This window comes from Grus americana, chromosome 5 (genome assembly GCF_028858705.1).
Source record: "Grus americana isolate bGruAme1 chromosome 5, bGruAme1.mat, whole genome shotgun sequence".
In the NCBI taxonomy this organism is placed as follows: Eukaryota; Metazoa; Chordata; class Aves; order Gruiformes; family Gruidae; genus Grus; species Grus americana.
The window spans coordinates 28,572,605-28,591,879 of NC_072856.1; the positions used below are offsets into that span (position 1 = coordinate 28,572,605).

The following is a 19,275-nucleotide window of genomic DNA, read 5'->3' on the forward strand; positions in this document are numbered from 1 at the left end:
AATGATCTCAGGTGCGCCATGCGTCATCAGTCCGCCCCGGGCACTCTCTGACTTACTGGCAGGGAAGATGAATGCGCACTTTCTGAAGCTCTGCCCATAGCCCGGTGCTCCTCCTGCCTCCCGGCCTGCCGCAGCGCCGCAGAGAGCCGTCCCAGCCACCCCAGAGGCCCCGGCAGCGGCGGGCACCGGCCGTCCCCAGGCACACGCCGCTCCCCAGGCGGGCGGCCCAGCCGAGGGCTCACTGCAGGATTGCGGCTAGGGCTCTGCACCACCCCCCGAGAATGATCCTCACCGCTCAGGCAGCATTTTCCCAGCCTCTCTCCTTTCCCCTTTGGATGAGAAAGTACCTCAGTCTGCAGGGCTGGGGTGTTGATGCTCACTGCCAGCGAGATCCCAGCTAGATCCCTGGCTTCTCCCTGTGCCCCTCTTGCCACTGAGCTACGGAACCAGGTGTTCACCTGGAGAAGCAGAGGGTTAAGCTCGGTGGCAGGGTGAGACACTCACAGGGATGGTGGAGGAAGGGCAGGCCCATGACTTGAGTGCCCTGAGCCCGCCCAGAGTTTAACAGCGGTGATGGCACCACCAGCACAAGTGTGCGTGGCCGCTTGGAAATCACCGGCGCTGTCCCTGTGCCACCGTGCCACCAGCACAAAGGCGGCAGCGCAGCCACCGCGGCGCCGCGGGAAGGGGGCTTTGCCATCCGTGCTTGACTCACTAATCCGCGCGCTCCCATCCTTCCTCCTCTGCAAGACTGTGGAGGTTCCTCCACGGGAGGTCGAGCTCTCCAACCCTTGCCACCAGCAGAGCCAGGTCCCACAGGTGGGCTTCTGCTGCCAGCCAGGGGCTGGGGGAGCAGTGGGCACTGTCCCCTGGCCAGAAAGCCAGGCCTGGCTCCGAGGCTTGAGCGGCCGCTGCAGCGCTGGCCTCTGTGCCGCAAGCCTGGGGAAGGTTTCAGCAGTGCCTGGCTCGCTTTCTGAGAAAACAAGGAAAGAGAGATTTACCCTAAACCCTGGGAAGCCCGTGTATTTTCATTGTATTTTAATTTTAAGAGATTGTCTGCCCCGCCCAAGATTATCTCATGGGAAAGAAAAGCCTGGCTCAGTGACTCGTGGTGAAACTTGTCCCCGAGCCAAATTTCCCGCACCTGATGTTCCTCCACAGCAGCAGAAACCAGAGTATTTCAGTTCACAACACTGCCCCAGGGGCAGTGCTGGGGGTGAGGGGATGGAGGGGGAGGATGGGACCCACATCTCCTCCTGCTCTTCCAGAACAAGTCCTGCAAGTTTGGATGCCGAGTGGCTCAGTCCGGGAGCTGGAAAGGGCACGGTGTCACCCTGGGAACGGGGATCACGTGGAGCTGCAGCAGAGGGAACCTGTCTCAGGGATACGTTGAAACATACCCTGCTCTCTTGTGCAATAGGTCTTTGCAAGTACAATGCTGTATTTATACGGTGGGAACGGAGAGCCCAGGGCTGGACTCTGCAGAGGCATGAGTAAGCATCCTCCAGGAGGCCCAGGTGCCGGCTGGGCCAGCTCTTTGATTCCTCTTCTGGGAGCAGATGCAGACTGGGAGCTGGGCCTTGACCAGCATCCTCCAGTACAGGGAGGACAGTCTCGGAGACATATTGTAAAATTTGAGTAGTGCCTTTTTTCAAATGCTTTACCTCCTGGGCCCATTACAGAGTGATTTAGCATGGCTCCAAGAGAGGCAATGATGTAAAGGAGAGCCGAGACCTTTAAGCAGACCAAGGACAGTCTCCTGGACTCAGAGGACTCTCGGTGGGGTTGGAAGAGCAGCAGTCCGATTGAAGCACAGGCTGTGAGAGGACAAACATTTCTCGTGGTGCCAGTGCCTGTTTGAGCAGTGCCTCTGCTCACTCCTGCTCCCGCTGCGTTCCCACACTGCTCTTTGCGAGGCCGCAGAGAGGACCATAGGAGAGGACCAATCTAGCCCAAACCAGGGGCAGGAAGGCATTAGGAGCAAAGTTGAAGCAGGCTACTCAGCTGTCACTACAGTTGGGAAAAGTCAAACCGGAGCCTGTTTCCAAGCTGGCAATGGTTGCCTAATTGATAAATAGCATTAAACTTGGAGCAATCTGAAGAAAAAGCTAGTTAGCACCTGAGGATCAAATTGGGGGCTGTTAAGAAGGTGATAAGGTTGTTAATGCAATCATACCCCTCTCAGGAAATGGGGGAGGATGCCATTCCCTGGTAATTGCATTTCAACAGGGTTCAAGCACAGCTAGGTTCCTGCTGCTGGACTTATGTGAGCTCCTGACCTGGTAAAAATTCAGCCTGTCCCTTCAAAGTAAATAGGATGTAACCTACAGGGCATGAAGGTCTCCTGAAAGGACCTTTCAGACTTGCCTTTCTGGCACTGGAAGGAGGCTGTGTTGAGTCAGACGAAACTTGGTATTATTTTGGGGATTAATTCCCAGTCACAGTTCAGTGGAAGCTCGGGAAAGCATTGCCAGCTGGGAACCTTCTTGGGACAGCTAAGCCCATTTAGGGTGCGCTACCTACAGAGAAAGGAAACAAAAGGGTCCTTTCCACCCCTGTTCCTGCCATTGCTGGCACCCCAGCTCAGCTCCTTTGGAGACAGCAGCCAGCACACTGGCTTCATGCAGAATTATGTGGTGTGTACCTGCACTGAAGCACTTGCAGTGTTGCTTATGCTGGTGGGAAAGCCCTGATGAGTTACTCTGCTGGATGCAGGACTGTGCAAGAGCCTGCTGACCAGGATCCGAGTCGGAGACCTGAGCAAGAAAGAAGGTACTAGAGTGTTTCTACCCTAGAGGTACACTGGGGGCTTTTTTAGCATTTGATCCTGAGCTTTATGCTGTGGAGCAAGTCAGATCAACTAATCATAAGGATCCTCTCTAGCACTAAAGTAAGTGGCATTCATGTGGAATTGTGCAGGCCTGGTAATGGGCTTGGCTAGCTTCATCCAGGCTGGTGGGGTGCTTTGTGTTGGCAACAGTCTCCCAGGAACTCTTCTGTGCTCTCACCATCATCTGAAAATAGAGGTTGGTCAAGCAGCACTGCAATGCAGAAACAAGCCCATACTGTACCAGAGCCAGGGAGTAGCACAGGTCCAGTACTGCACCATGGAGTGGGCTAGAGCAAGGCTTTAAAGGTGCCTCGAGTGGCTTTGGTAGGACACTCCATTTAATGAGATGGATTCACCCCCACCCCTAGGAGCTCAGCTTTGTTCACTGGTTTCAGGGAGTTTTAGGGTGCTTATTGTGCACGACAGGATATGGCTCAGTGGGATGACTCACTCCCCATAAAGTTAATTCACACTTTCCTGCTATTTCCATTCACAGGTTCTGTAAGGTGTAATGCTGGGAAGCTGCGAAGCTGGGAGCTGGCTCCAAATAATCCCACAGGTAGCTTTACATCCAGCAAACAGCAGACTGCACAGACAAAATTTTTCAGCGCTTGAGTCGTGTTTCACTACCAAGTTAAGTTAAATAAGGCTAATGACCGCCAGCCTAATGACAGAGCAGCATGCTGTTATTAAGGCTCCAAAAGCAAGTCCTACATGGGCTTGCCTCAGAGAGTGATGGGAGGGCCTCCTGACTGGTCCCAGGATGGTGTGGCTTCTGGGGAAGAGGCACTGAAAGCCTTGGAAGTTTGCTACTCCATCCCCCTCCTTGCTACTCCACCCTGAGTGGCTGCTGAAGGAGAGGAAAATTAACTGAGGCAACGGAATGCTCTCGGAAGGTTTCAGCTATGAGGGGATTTTTACCATTGCTAGTGGGGGCTAGGACGTGGAGGGAGAGGCAATTTCCCTCTTATGCTATTATCAGTAAGATGGAGTAACTCCTCCTCCATCTTTAAGCCCAGCTTGCTGCACACTGACAAAATTACAAAACACAAACTGCAGACATTAAAAAAATTTATTGGAACAAATATTAGACACAATCACAGAAGAAGAAAGCAGCTCTCAGTACAGTTTCTTTTCCAGAAAGAAATAATCCCTGTTTCACACCAAGCTACTGCAGGACAACCCTTGCTCTCCCCAGCAGGAGGGGAGGCTGGTGCTCTTTCCACCCGTGGATTTGCCCCATAGGGGTATGGCATGCTCCTTCGCAGGTCACGCCACGGCCCTTGGTCTCACAGGCTAAAGAAATGCATAAAGACCCAACAGACAAACTGAACTAGTGATACAGCAAAGGTGCCTGTACAGGTAGGAAATACACGCAGGGATGCATTGCTGAGTGAGAGCTTTGTTGAAGAAGTGGTGTCCTGCCTAGAGGAGTGTAGGACACGTCACTTCTAGCTACCGCCTGCCTTTGTACTCTGCATCTCTTAGGACTCCTCACTGGACCCAGATGGCATTTCAGCTGGGGGAATCCTTTCAATGTTTAGCTCACTTGGACATGCCATTCTCCATTCTTTTCAGGTCTCTAAGCCTTACCCTACAAGCAGCTCAAGGCTGTGGGCCACTTCCCTTTGCAAGAAGACCTGCCCGCCTCTTTCATCCTATGATACCACCCAGGGAGGGAGCAGGCTTCTCACGTCCTGGGGACTACATGAACTGCGCCACAAAGAGAGATGGTTATGAGAGATGTTTGCAGGCATTTGTTTGGATCCAGAGCCATACTGTGTTACTTGCATTTGGGGTTTTTTTACAGGCCCACTGGCCCAGGTATGCTTGCTTTTGGTGCAGGGCAAACAATCCATAGCTATATCCCCTTCCATCACATTACTCCAGAGCATCCCCAAAGTGATGGGCCATAGCCAGATGCAGAGAACACCCTGAGTATCAAAAGCATTGCTTGACAGACCTGTCATGCTCTCTGCTACATAAACCAGAACAAAATGTCTTTGTGAAAGAAGTTTAAGAAATCGATGCAAGTTCTGTAATAAAATGTGAGTAGACTCACTGGGAAATTAATCCTCTGAGAAAGAGGTGAGAGGGCAACGGAGCAAACATAGTGAATGTTTTTCTCTGGCAGGAACTTCATGGATTTCCTTTGCTTTTGATTTCAGCAGATCAAGCAGTGGCTTTTAGGAAAGGGAAGCACAACAGAAAGAAGCCCTGAGCCCTCCGTTCCTGTTCTGCAGCCTCAGGAAGAACAGTACCAGGTAAGTTCTGTTCTCCTGCATAGATCTGAAACTGAGGATTTTACTGACCAAGAGGAACTCTCTCTCCTTACAACCCCATCCTTTGGATTCAGAACTTAACGTACGGACAATATTACTTTGGAATTGAGATCACTAGCAAATTTTCCAGGTCCCTAGAAGATTCCCTGAATATTAGCATCTCAACCAAGTAGAAGCACAGCTTTCATTTTACAATGTTCATTCTTCTTTCCTTCTCCATTTCTTCCTTCCTTACATCTCTTTTTCCTTTTTATTCCCTTCCTTTTCTTCCTTCTCTATTCTCCTTTCCTTACATGCATGGCTCTCTATCTGCACTTCACCCCTTGGTAGTGTTACAAACCCTTCGCTGACAGAGTTTGGTCTCTGCTAGACAAATAGAGCCACTCAGTGCTGTTCCTCACCCATTTTTTCTCCCAAGCCACCACACACACAAAAGGCCTTTCAAAAAGGTCCCCAAGTTCATGACTACCTCTTAAGATAGGGCTATAGCATTGGCACCCAGAGTGCAGAGTTCTCTTCAGAGAACGTTTTGCTTAAAGAGTTACTGTAGCTCCCAGTGCATTTTCTCTTCAGCTGCTAATGGCCTTTATTTAAGAAAAACCTTCTCAAGGGTACTCACAATACAGGGCCTTTAAGAGAGAGTGCTGTTTTTTCACAGCCAAGTGACTTCTACCTATTTTGGCAAGCAGAATCAGAGGGGGAACCCAAGTCTTGTGTTACACACTCGGCAGCCCATGTCTGACCACATTGCAGTCACCCCCTGCCCTACTCTCTGCCAAGCCTGTAAAACAGCCAAAACATAGGCAGGCTTCCACAGTGCCTCACGTTTATTATGCTGCGGACTCCAAAAGTGTTAGCTTTGGACAGAAAACTGGTCATTTTGGACAATGTAAGGAACCTGCCTGTTCTGCGGTACCGAGTCTTGGTGTATTAAAGGCTCCCATTAGTCTGGGACACTACAGACATGTCCAGCAGGTACTTATAGCTGCCTGGACCATTCCACATCCCAGCACAATGGAAATCGAGTTCATATCTCCTAGGCATCTGATACTGTAACCCAGCAAGGGCCAGGTTTCCAAGCCTAACAGCTTATCATACCCTCCTTGCTGGGGCCATAGGAGCAGTCACTCCAAGAAGGTGCAGAGCCAATACTGGCATCAGGTGTTTCTTTTCCCCCCCCGGAGCTCAAAGCAGCTTCAGACAAAGCAGAAGAACTTCTTCCAGCGGCACTTGGAGAGAGTTTTGATGCCTTTGGCAGTCATCTTCTTTTCCTGCCGTGCTTTGTGCTCAACACCACTGACAATGGCCATGTCAAAAACTTCTTTGAGGTTCTTCTGGGTCAGCGCTGAGCATTCCAGGTAGGCTTCAGCCCGGATTTTGTCAGCTAGACCTTCTGCCTGAGGCCGGGGCACGGGCTTCACGTGGTAGCGATCCAGGCTGATGAGGACATTGACATCATCCCGCAAGTCTGCCTGCGTCCCCACTAGTAGCACCGGTGCCCGGGGGTTGTGAGTTCGTATCTCAGGGATCCATTTCTCAGTAATGTTTTGGAAGGAACTTGGGTTTACCACACTGAAGCAGACAAGGAAGACATCGGTGTCGGGGTAACAAAGCGAGCGCAAACAGTCAAAGTCCTCCTGTAGAAAATGGAAGGGAAATATTAAAAAAAGGCTTCGCTGGACTGAACTCTTATGATGTTAACTAGGACAGCAACACCCTCAGAGGTGGGGCATCATGCTAACTTTGTGGCCATGCCATGATTCAGGCACAGGTTTCAGAGCCGAGGAAGTCTGTCATTCACCCGTCAGACTGCCGTACTAGCACATGGCTGATGCTGGACTACTGCATTTCCTTCCTTCCCAGTTAAACACTGCCTTCCTCAAAAGCCAGCAAACAGTCCCTGTCCCTCAGGACCAGAGCTGACAGCTGCTTTGATAGAGCTTACCTGTCCAGCGGTGTCCCACAGTTGGATCCGGACTGGGGCTCCATCCACCAGGACCTGCACTGTAGCAGAAAGAGAATAAGGATGAGTCTAAGGGAGTTGTCCAGTATACACATGTACACTCATACTGGTTTTTCCCCTGAGCACTGGTTTGTATCCCACTGAACAGACTTGCCAAAGTCATTCAAGTCTGTCCTTGCTCAGCATCCTCCCCAGCCTCACCAAAACAGCTGAAGCTTGCACTGGGAACAGTGCAATAGACCTTCTGATTTGATTAGCCCTCAGGTGTTTTGGGCTCTTATCCAGTATTTTGAAAGAATAGTTCCATATTACTGGACAACTGCTTCTCTAGAGAAGAAGAGCCCTTAGCCAAACAGTGCCCTCAGAACAGTTTGTTGTTCTTCTGCACCCCAAGAAAGCACATAAACACAAACTGAGAACTTCAGCAACTTGCTCCTAGCTTCTTGGCCCAGGGTGGAAGTTCAAAACAGTCTCCATTAAACAAGCTATTAGAGATTTTTCCCATCCAGGCCAGAAATATGGCCTGGAAAAAAAAAAAAAAGAGAGAGAATGTTTCTATAACTGTCCCAGCTAAGGAAAAGCAAAGACCTAAAACCAGCTTTGAAATGAAGAAGCCATTAAGGAAACAGTGATGAGTTTCCCCTTCAGAGACTATGCACACACTGAAAAACTGCTGAGTTTCGCAGGTAAGGTCTGCTCCCATTTCACTCCCTAATCACAGTAAGCCTTCATGTGGTAACAGCTGACTCAGACTCTCAGACTGAGGGCTTGCAGGACCTCTGATGGAAATCTGGAATGAAACTGTTAGATGTTTCTAACACAGACACCACAGAGACTATCTAGGAACCAAGAAAAAGGAGAATAGGGGTTGGGAGAGCTGGAAATCACTTGAAAGTCCTGACAAGGTAGCTGGTGCTGTTCTCTGGTGAATACAGGCAGAGATCCTGGCTAAGGTGACAATGGCTGGCACTTGACACAAGCTAGCTAAACTCCTTTGCTGTCCCCAGGGAGAAGGTTTTATTGTCCTTTTTGTTAAAACAAAAAAACAAAACAAACAACCCCCCCAAAAAAAAAATCCACAAAACACCCCCCACACGCAGAAGCAGGATCAATCTTCTGTGATTTTTTAAAGTAATTAGTCAGGTGAGAAAAGTAATAGAAACAACTAGCTTGGAGAGTTTAACACAAGCTCTGGGAGGAGAGAGCTCCTTCTTCCTGAAAGTAGTCTAGGGAGAAGGAGGGAGACACAGACAAAAGATGAACTGAAATTTGGTGGAAGACTGAGACTGAAGGAAAAACGAAGGGGTGGGTACGTGCACCACAGTGCCGCTCCTCGCGGCGTATCTGAAAGTCATTGCTTCCTTGTGACTGGGAAGCGGTTGGGTTGTTACCATATCTTTGACCGAGAGGAGGAAGAGAAACCTGTTCCTGATCAAAGAACCTGCTAGATCCTGACTTGATCTTCAAGTCTCTGGGCATTTGCCTTTCTAGTATCTGGTTTCTTCTGTCTCACAAGTGCATTGAGAGAAGGAATTAGCATCTCTGAAACGTTTTACAGTCTTCAGAAGAAAGGCACCATATATATTACCTGCTGCTCCAGTGCTTGCACAAGGTTTTTCGTACCTGCTGCTAGCCTAAGTTATGCTAGCAACTCTGCGACAGCCCTCCAAATACCGCCCTCAGAAGGTACACACCCTCAGGATGAGGCTGGATTTCGGTACAATAGCGCAGGGGCCGGCAGGACAGGATGGATAGCCTGGTGGAGAAAGGGCACTGGGTACACGTTTCACTCAAGGCTGCTCTACTTGGCAGTGACACCCAGCAGGAAGCAGCACCCAGACAGATGTGGCTGGGTCACAGTTCCAGAGCCGTTCCCCTGATAACACAATACTTTTTCCTATCTTGTTATTGGCATTACAGTCTATTGACCAGAATTAGGGTTAGGATGTAAACTGTGAAGCTCAGTTCTGCCGGCAGTTTCAATTGCAGGTATTTCCCCAAGAGTGGGGAGAATTGGCCTGAAGTTTCTGAAATGGATCTTGAACTGTGCTCCATGAATCCAGGGAGGGACTTTCTTCAAGTTTATCTAGGTTAAGAGTAGGGGTGGGAAAGGAAACTCCTCTATTCTCCCATTTCCTCCCAATAAGCAGAAAGTGAACTTTGGAAGTTTTCAATGGTTTTGATTTCTGTTAGTTGCAAATACTCTGCACCTCTGGAAGTCAGGCTTGGTACTTGGACATTCAGAGTGGGGCTAAACCCATGTGCAGCTATCTTCAAATCCCTTGCTGCTAATTGGGGCGTCTCTGAACTCATACTGACTCCAACTTTCTGGATCATTTTACTATGGATTTGCCCTTTCCAAAACTGTGGAGGCTAATAACTATGGTAATGCCAAGCCTCTCCCAGCCCAAACTGTACACATCAGTGTAAAGGGAACAGTGAGAGCAGTAATCTTTCCCTTGGAGGACTCGAGGGCTCCTCACATGGTTCCCAAAGGGCTGCTGGACCCTGAACAGCAGCGTGTTCCCAGTTCATTTCCTTCAAGGGACAGTGGAAGAGCTTGGAGAGACTCAAGGCAAATCAACAATTCCCAGTGTAAGAGTGAGCAACTGGGGGACATTCAGACAAACAAAACACTCCCTCTAAGTACCCCTGAGACTATGACACATTAGAAGTCTCATTCCTGGTCTGACTTGAGCCCATCTCTAATCTACCGATCTATACTGTCATATATTGTTGTGTTTCTTTGTATCAGATGAAGATCAGAAATCTTTCAAAGGGCTTTGTACTTTCCTGGGGTTTATATTAGAAATTGGAGCCCAAAAGAAGCAGAGTGGAGAAGAAGAACAAAGATGACATTTACGAAAGTGGAAACTAATGAGAGTTCATCAGCTGACAGGGAAGGCAATTCTAGCCAGGCTCACAAAACTCTTCAGCTTTTTGGCAACCTCTGTTCAATGCTAACTTCAGTGGACATGTGGGGAAAAGGATTTTTTTTGCTGAAAATCAGTTGAAGCTAGAAAGCCTACAGTGCAATGCTGTGGTATTTCTGAAGGTAAAAACCAACAACAAAAATTAAGTCCTCTTCCATTTACCCATAATAACACCACAAAACTAGGAAGGTGCCCAGTTTCATGGAACTTGCAAGCCAACTTGACACACGCCCTGTTGACACATAAAGCTGCAAACTGCAGGGCTTCCACCTGCTAAACTTCACTAAACACCTGAGGGACTCAGTCCGAGTTGCAGAAAACGCCCTTGGGCTTTATCCCCCCGCCAGGCTGTGCTCACCCTACACCCGCAAAGCCCCCCTCGGTGCGCAGCCCCGGCGGCAGCCCGTCTCACCGGGAAAGCCCACCCGCGTCCCGTGAACTGCGCCGGCCGCTTCTCCCGGGAACGCCACGTCCCTGCGCCAGGCGGGGATCGTGTGTCTCCCGCCCCCGGCCGCTGCCCCCCTCACCCTGCCGAGGCACCGCGGAGCCCGGGCGAGCGCCTACCGGAGAAGGTGTCGAGGGCGGTGGGCTGGTACTCGTCAGGGTACCCGTTGGTGGTGTAGCTGACGACCAGGCTGGTCTTGCCCACGGCGCCATCGCCCACCAGCACGCACTTGATGCCCAGCTCTGGGCCGCTGCCCCGGGGGGGGCTGTGTCTCCGCAGGGCAGGCGAGTAGTCCAGGAGCTCCTGGGGGGGCATGACACTGGCACTGGCACCGGGGGCTCGGCGGGGCTCAGCGCGGGGAGCGGCGCGGCGAGGCCGCTGCCATGCCCGGTCAAGCGAGCTGCAGTCGGGGCTGCGCGCTGCCGTGCGGGACCAGCTTCTCCGTCCCGCCTAGCACCGCTCCTCATCGCTACACCTGCCGCCCTGCGCCCAAAACTGGCCCCCATTTCCCTAGTCCCGCCCCGGCCCGCCCCGCCGGGAGGGCCCGGCCCGGCCGGCTCCTCCCGCCGCCGCCCCGCAGGCGACAGTCGCGGTGCTGCGTCCCCCCTCCGCCGCGATGGTCCCCGGGCAGCCCTTGCTCTCGGGATTTCGGTAGGACACAAGTGCCCCACCGTACTCCATTTTGTGCGCGCACAGGGGAAAGCCGCGGTCCGCCCCTCACCCTGTTTTCTTTTCAAAAGAAGCCGCGCTGAGGCATTTATTTCCACTGACCAGCAGCCCCACCTGGAGCATCTGTGATTCCTGGCATGACAGGAATAAAATCGACAGAGCTGGTCAATATTGTGAGGGCTAACAGAAAACAAATGACAAAAATACATCACATTTGTTAATTATGTGATTGCCATTGCTGAGTTCCTCTCACCCAGCCGAGCTGTTGCTACATGCTGGCAAAAGCCACAAAGCGTATTTTCCCAGCCGCATGGATATGCGCAGGGGTTCCTAATCTACTGCCCTTTTTCATATTCACCTCTGGTAGCTCGCACACTACACTGTGCCCTTGGTAGCCTTGGTAGGAGGTGGCTCCATCCCAGCCCTGGGGAATTCACTGCCTAAAGAAGTACAGCTAAACAGAAGGGTGGGAGCACACCACTTAAAAGCAGAGGCCACACTATCGCAGCAACCGTTGCACCCCAGTGTAACACCGTCAAGTGATTGAAAACAGTGGAGGGAAAGTATTCATGCATGCAATACCCAGTATTGCAACATCAGCTTTGAAAGTGGGGCTGTTTCCTAATGGAGGAGCTAAACTCTGGCTGTCGATGAATGCCACCGATTTTGTTACGTGATGTCCTTCATCATGCTCTCAGCAAGGGAGACCTGTGCTGCAAGGAGACGTTGATTAGCAGTTCCTGAGCTTGTGTCTGACTGTGGTTTGCATCCACACTGAGAAGCTACCTAGGTGTTTCACCTATATTAATGCTAAACTTGAGAAGACATTTTAAGTCAGGCACAGTCTAAAATGCTTTTCCCCATGGTTGAGAGGTCACAAGCACTGCAACCCCTCAGGTTCAAGAGTCTTGGCTGGACAAAGCATGTCCACTCTTTGGAGATAGCCCACAAGCTTTCTGGGAACAGCAAGAAGGGGTTTTTTTCTGCCGTTTTCTCCAGCAGTTTGCTTTAATCAACCTCTTCTGTGTTTTTGCTAGCAAACCTTAAATTTCTGTAGCCACAAAAAATAGAGATGACATTATAAACTAGGCTGCTGCTAAAACGTGTGCCAGAAAGTCTTGCTACAGCCACTGGCTGCTCGCTCAAGTGACTGGCTTGAATTAGTCTGGCTTTTCCCAAGTGCCACGCTCTTCAGTGGTGGTCCAGAGCCATGCGACAGCTGAACTGCTCCAGAAGAGGCAGAAAGCGTGGGGACAGGCGACACTCGGTAAGGTGTGAGGTGTGGCTGTGCCTCCGACCAGACTGGCAGGGACACGCTACACTGCAGCCAGGGCAGGCAGCACGGCAAGTGAGGATCTTCCAGAGGTTTTTCAGTGCATTTCAGGCACAGGCTGACATTCTGTGAACTGTGACATTTCCGTCTAATCGGAAGATATGAATGTAAATGAGGGATTATTCACCAAATTATTCACTGCTAGCAAGTGTCAGCAGTAGCAGGGGGAAGAGATGGAGAGAAGCTGGCAGCTCTTGTTTCCTAGACGCTGTTTACTTGGGAATGGATGTCCCTCAGAAAGATATACTGTTGCCCCACTCCAAGGATTGGATCCCTTTTTCTCTTGTTCCCTTCCTAAAATCTCTTCCTTCTGTGACTATGTTCTTTTTCACTTGCAGTTTCTGACAGCCGTTGGTTGACACACGCTTAACTTGTGGATGAGCTTAAGTGATTTTTAATCTATATTTAAACTAAGCGATTAAGCAAACAAACAGGGCAGCTCCCACGGGTTCGTTTCTCAGGTCTTGCGTTGCTCCTGACAGAAGAAGCAGGTTTAGTTGCACAACGCAGCGAGGAGTCAGACATTTTGGTTTTGCAAGATTTTTATACAGTTTTGTGGGTTGATTTTTTTTATTTATTTTTTGGGGGATTTTTTTTTGCAGTGAAAGTCTGTCCCATTCCTAGAGCTGTTGAACTGACAGCCACGGGGACAGGCTCTGCACAGGGAGCAGGTAGAGCAGGAGAGCCCCGTTGCATGCTGCCTCCCTGACGTGCTCCTCTGCCAACATCGGCTCTCTGGCTGAGTGGGAAACACACAGTCTGCAAGGCTATGCTTGGCCTCTCTCCCAGGAATTATAATTAGTACCAATTATGACGGCATTCCTCATGATGTGAATTCCCATCCACTGGGAATTAAGCGCAGAAGACCAAACTCTTTTCAGGCAGACCAAATACAGATTTCAGGTACTGTTAGCGTTCAGCTGTTATCCAGCTGGGCCGCACTGTTGTGTGTAGCTTCTTCAGTTAAACAGAAAAGCTGTTCCATTAGAGTATGCAGTGATTTACAGTGGAAATTCAATCTATATATTTAGGCAGTGTATGTCACCACTGAACAATATACATTGGTACAAAGCCCTATTATTAAGAAAGCACTGTTATTTAGAGGAAGACAATTCCTTTTCTGCCCGTTTCTATTAATTATAGCCACCTTTCTCACTGGAGCTGTAGCAGGAGAAGTCCATCTACGGATTGAGTTAAAAACAGTGACTAAACCAATTTGGATGAGGAGGAAACCAGGACTTGTCTCTTGTGGTGGGGGCAAAGCTGTGGATCAGCTCAAACTATTCCATACGCTCTCCCCTCTGAAGTGCAGTGTTACAATATTGGGAAATTGTGATGGTGGGATTTTTTGCAGTTAGTGGTCCTGACTTTCACTGCCTCCTGAGCAATACTGCACCTCTGACAACATTGTATTCTGCCTCTCTGCTGATCTCATTTGTAACTTCGTAATTATGTGTGGCCACAGACCAATTTGCCTGAAAGTCACAGAGTGGGAGCCACTATCATAGTCTTCTGCAAAGCCTTCTGAACTACTCCCAGTGCCTCAGAAAAAGCATTGCGTGTTGTGGGAGTTGGCAGACCTCAGTTTTAAAAATAGCAGGGATCCCTTCTTACCAAGGGAGAGAGAAAAATTTACTAGCCACCCTTAACATGGCAGTGAGCAAACCTGGCCTTCAGCTTTACCTGCGTTTGTGCAAGTGGGCTGTGTATGTCAATACACTCCCTTTGCAAACGATGCCCTTGGATCGCATTTCCGAATCCTTTCACAGTGCTACTGTGAGGAAACATGAAACAATGTGAAATGGGCGGATGATGAGAACAGGTGACGATGCCATCACGCATGGGGGCAGGTAGGTGGGGATCTGGATCGAGAGAGAGGTTAAACTGGAGTGCAGGTGCCAGAGCAAACCGCGTCCCGTGATGCCAAGAGATATGCTGAAAAAGTCAAGATACAGCCGCTGCCCAGCCGATCGCCTTCATAATCGCAAGCAACGAGACAATCAGCGCTGAGTCACCCAGCATTTTGTCATGCACCTGAGTGTGCATCCTCCCTGGGAAAAATCAAGCGTAATTACCACTTAAAAGAAGTGACAGACAAATGGATGAAGACAAGAGCCTGAGCCTGGTTTTCCCTTGCAGTGTACCTTGTCTAGTCACTGCAACCTGCAGGAAGTGATGTCAAATGCTTCTTCGTATCATTTTCTATCAACCTTGCAGAGGCAGAAATAGTCACAATGCACAAGTCAGTGGAAAATCAGGCTTCGGCTATTAACGGGAAAATTACTACAGCTGAAATCAAAGGAGAAAGATCCTAGTATTTGCTTTCCCATATAGAGCTCTTGATTGATAGCAGCTCTGTAGTTTCTGAGTCCACAGCAATAAAAATACTTTACGATTCTATAGCAGCTAATGGGTATTTCTGGTGTGCACTGGAGATGTGTGATTTTGTAATGCCTTTTAGGAAAATAAAGAAAGGAGAGAGATGACATGAGAATACAGCTCTCAGTATCCTGGCCTCTGAACATCTTTATTCCTCTTTGGAAATAAAAGCAATGCCATGAGGGATGCACAGGTATGTTCTGGTTCGTCTGCTCACTGCCACTCTAGTTAAACGTGGAGGCAAAGAGCTACAGCAATAATCCTTTATTACATTTTAAGGTTACAGAATAATAAATAAAAATGAAATGGCAATGCCACTAGCTTCAAAAATATTTTCTTAAATGTTCCAAGGAAAGATAAGCACCTGTATTGTACTCAATCCCTTTCTCCAAGAGAAATTTATCTCCTATCTGAACGAGTCCTACCTCTCAGATGTTCTATAAATAGTTTAGAAGTATGTTGCCACCTGCTGGAGAAAGTCCATCTTCTAATAAATCCACTAATACATGTGAAAAAGTGGGCAAGGTTTAAGGCACTCAAAGCCCTTTCTTTGAAACACCAACAGCAAACTTCAGACTAAGGATAGGTTGGGAGACAATGCTCTGAGCATAATTTAATTATGTCAATCAATTAGACACTTCACGCGAAAAGAGGAGTTAACACTTAGCTGGAAGGGTGAGAGAATTAGCAAGAGGAAGGTGATAAGGTTCATATCCCCCATGCAAAACAGGGCAAGGCAGGCAGTTAACACCGAAGAGTGAGGGGCTGGGTTGAAGAGGGAGTGCTAGGAAAACCATAAAATGCTGTAAGACTATCTTCTTATCTCCGCCAAGTTACCAGTTTCAGTTCTCAAGCTTATCACTTCTAGTCCTTCCTTGAGGATTGGAACCCGAACCCGAGGGATTACTCACAGAGCGCTGGTGATGGGATTAATTACAGAGTGCTGGTGATGGGATTAGTCACAGGGTGCTGGTGAAGGGAAAAAGCATGTTTTCGCACTATAAAAAGCATGTTTCTGTCCTTTCTCTCTGGCGTGTGGATGCTCATTCTAGGGCTGATGGGTTACGCTCGGAGAGTTTCCATGAGGGCACTGAGTGTGCTTACTGAAGGGCAGCATGCTCTGGTGTGCACATGTAGCATCTACAGATTTTGATAGTTCACTTGCAGGAAAACTTCTTCATGTGTCAGAAGAGCTGTGGTAAGCAGGTCTGCCATTGCTGCTCTGGCATAATACAATTCCACTGAGTGTTTGCTGGGCTGCAGGAAGCGAGTTTGGAGAGCTTGGGAGGTTAATGGTTAGGAGGTGGGCTCTGGCAAACTCATTTTGAGATTTGATCTCTTCCAGTGTAAATTATAATTGTTGTAAGGCTTCCCATGCAGGTTCCAGTTCAGGTTCTCATGGGTAACCATGATATGCATAGGTACACAGCCATGGCACTTTCTTTTACTGTAGTAAATTTGTACATAGAATTCAAGCAGTCACTCAAAGACACTGTCCGTGTCACCAGGGAAGTGCCACTCTTGGGAGAAAGTCTGTTGATTGGGAGGGGGACATAGGTATCAGGAGCACTTTCCTCAGAGCAGGTACAGAAGTGTCTGAGAGCCTGGCTGTATATCACATCTTTGTTGGCACCTTATGGAGGCTGTTGCGTGTGGGGAAATAGACATATTTGCCTATGGCTTTTATGAATGCAGTGAAGGAATATTCTATATCCAGTGAGGTGGAGTGATGATCAGTACCATGTCTGTAGTGGAAATCTGTGAGGAAGTCCAGGGTTTAATTCAAATTATAATTGTGTCACTAGGTTATCTCAGGGGCAGTTCAAGTCATCTAAATCTGAACTGCCTTTGTTCTGCCCTTACCTCTTCCCACAGCCACAACTTCCTGCCCTCTCTTCTGCACCAGCACTCGTGTTTGGATTGTGGATCATAGAGTCATCTGCTGCGGGGCAATGAACTGGCTCACTCTGCAGTCATACACGCACTAATACTGGCACAAAGTATGGGCCGGACAGGGCAGCCGGGAGCGACAGAGACGTAGTCTTGTGGAAGCCCAGATTTAGACAGGCTTAATCTGCAGGGAATCTGGACCTCGGACACAGAATATGTTTGTCAATGCCATTATCTGGCATCTCTTCCTCAAGGCAGCTGAAGAGATTAGCATGTCATATAGCATCTAGATGTTGGTAGCTATGTCCATAGCTTGGAGAAAATATTAACTGTTTAAGCCAAAAGTACTGCAAGCGTGACCACAGCCATGCAAAACCAAGACCAGAATTTAGATTTCCAATACAAACACATCACTGAAATCACTCACTCAATTCTCTCCCACAAGTCCCTCTTACAGACTTACACCACTGCTACACACAAAATGCAATCATCTCATTCTCCACGCCCTCCTGGTGAATCAAAGAGCTGACAAATCCTTTGCCTGCAACCCTTGCTTTCCCCTTCTTTTCAGAATATGAAATCTGCGAATGCAGCGCTGGGATATAATTATTGCACATGTTTGTAAATTGAATAATCACATGAGATGATAGTGCAGATGGATGGAGCAGGCTTGTGGGCCTGAATTAGCTTTAGGCTGATGTTTCATTTCCAAATAAGGTGAGGATCTGGCTTCCAATTTAACCACACTAAAATCAGACAAAGGTTTCTCATGAGGTATCAGTCCTAACTGGCAATAATATCTGCCAGAATGAGAAAGAAAATCTCTTCCATTTCTGGACCGGACCAAGAAAAAAAAATATTATAAAGATATATCCTGATCTATATCTTTGAATGGAAACACCCAATAGAGCTGGACACTGAAAAATTTGGCACAAATTTCAATTTAGCCTAATTTTCAGATATATTTTGAGAAAGTTTATTTTCCCCTTACTAAATAACCCTTCAGTCTTCTACTGCTAAAAATGTGACTAAAAAAAGTATAAGCATCATTGTTGAAGGCAACAGGGGGAGACCTCATGCACAAATATTTCATGCACAAGTATTTCTATTCTATTCTCATCTGAAATGAGGGGTCAAACTATGTTCACCCCTGTTACCTAAACATGAGGTGAAGCTGCAACTGATGCAGAGAAGGACTACTTGGATGCTCCAGGGAACTTAATTGCCGCCTCTTTTTAAGAGGAAAGAGGCAAGAACGTCTTGGTTTGGTAAATCCTGGATTTGGTACGTCTGAAAGAAGGCTATGATTGGTGATGATTTTTGCAAAGGCAATTAACACCCTAAAATGTCCTTTACACTAAGGGACAGTGTTTGAACAAGAACAAATGGATTCAGACTAGCCACAGCTTACATTAGACTGGAAATCGGAGCTTGAAATCATGACAGTAATCGGCATTTGGAATGGGTATGAGCAGTCAGGGGATAAAATACCCACGCTTTCAGACAGAGCTTGATGGGGATAAAGAAAGGACTATATGATGTGGTATCTACAAGGGTGGGAGAATGGATCAGATAGTCCAAGAAGTCCCTTCCTACCTCATTACCCTAAACCTAATGTAATTTGTGTGTACCTTTTGAGAAGCTGAAAGAGAACAGTTGCTGTTTATGATGATCAGGACGATTGGAGAGCAAAGGAATGTGGTTTTGTTGTTTTGGCTCAGAGCTGCCACATGAAGACGGTAAACAGCAGAGGCTGGGGCTGGGTCTAGGCTCCTGCCAGCGCTTGCAGGCAGGCTGAGTCAGGAAGAGCAATCTTATGTTTTTAGCAAAGCAGGCAGAGGTGACCCCGCGGAGGCCACGGGAGCCCCCAGGGACCCAGCGAGTGTGGGACCTGCATGTCTGGCCCAGCGTTGGGGAGAAGGCCTGAGGCTGAGCGACGCAGAATGGAGCCCTAGTTTATGGGAGCGATGTGTTCAATAACAGGGCAGGGAAAAAGGAGACATAACTTTCTCATTTGTGCAAAGTCAACCACACACCACGGCTACCGGTGGTGCCTCACTGCCACCTGACATGCAAGCAAAGTTTGGGAAGACCTCCTTTGCCTTGTAATGGATCCCTCTGTGTTGCAATCTGTCCTGTACCCTGTGGGACAGTATTTCTCTGTTCCTTCCAGAAAGTGAAGATAACATATAATATACCGTATGTATATGTACATCTGTATTCATTTTATATAGGATGAAACCCAAAAGTGTTGTATGACATTAGTCTTCTTGTTAATGCCATTGTTATAAATTCTGCTAGTTTAATCTAGAGGGTAAAGCTGTGACTAGCAATTGTTGGCATAATCAGAACAACAGCTATTTCCAGCTCTGAAGCGCTACTTAGTGATACAGAAGCTGGGTCCAACACGCTGAGTCTAGAAAGCTGGGATAAACTTGCAGAGCAGATCTAACACAGTTCAAGCACAGCCTTACAATGGATCCCCATATGCTTTGCCACCATAGTTGTTTTAGCAATAAAGTCAAGATTTTACCATGCAGGGCTACAAAAG

General features: G+C 48.4%; 1 protein-coding gene across 1 annotated transcript; it reads right to left on the reverse strand.

Annotated features, from left to right (window-relative positions):
- Positions 1–3,884: 3,884 nt before the first annotated feature.
- RHOV (ras homolog family member V) lies at positions 3,885–10,927 on the reverse strand. The gene is made up of 3 exons (XM_054826987.1): positions 10,573–10,927; positions 7,058–7,116; positions 3,885–6,749 (listed from the first exon to the last, which is right to left on the reverse strand). The coding sequence occupies exons 1-3, from the start codon at positions 10,766–10,768 to the stop codon at positions 6,309–6,311; spliced, it is 696 nt and encodes a 231-aa protein (XP_054682962.1). The 5' UTR covers positions 10,769–10,927; the 3' UTR covers positions 3,885–6,308.
- Positions 10,928–19,275: the final 8,348 nt, after the last annotated feature.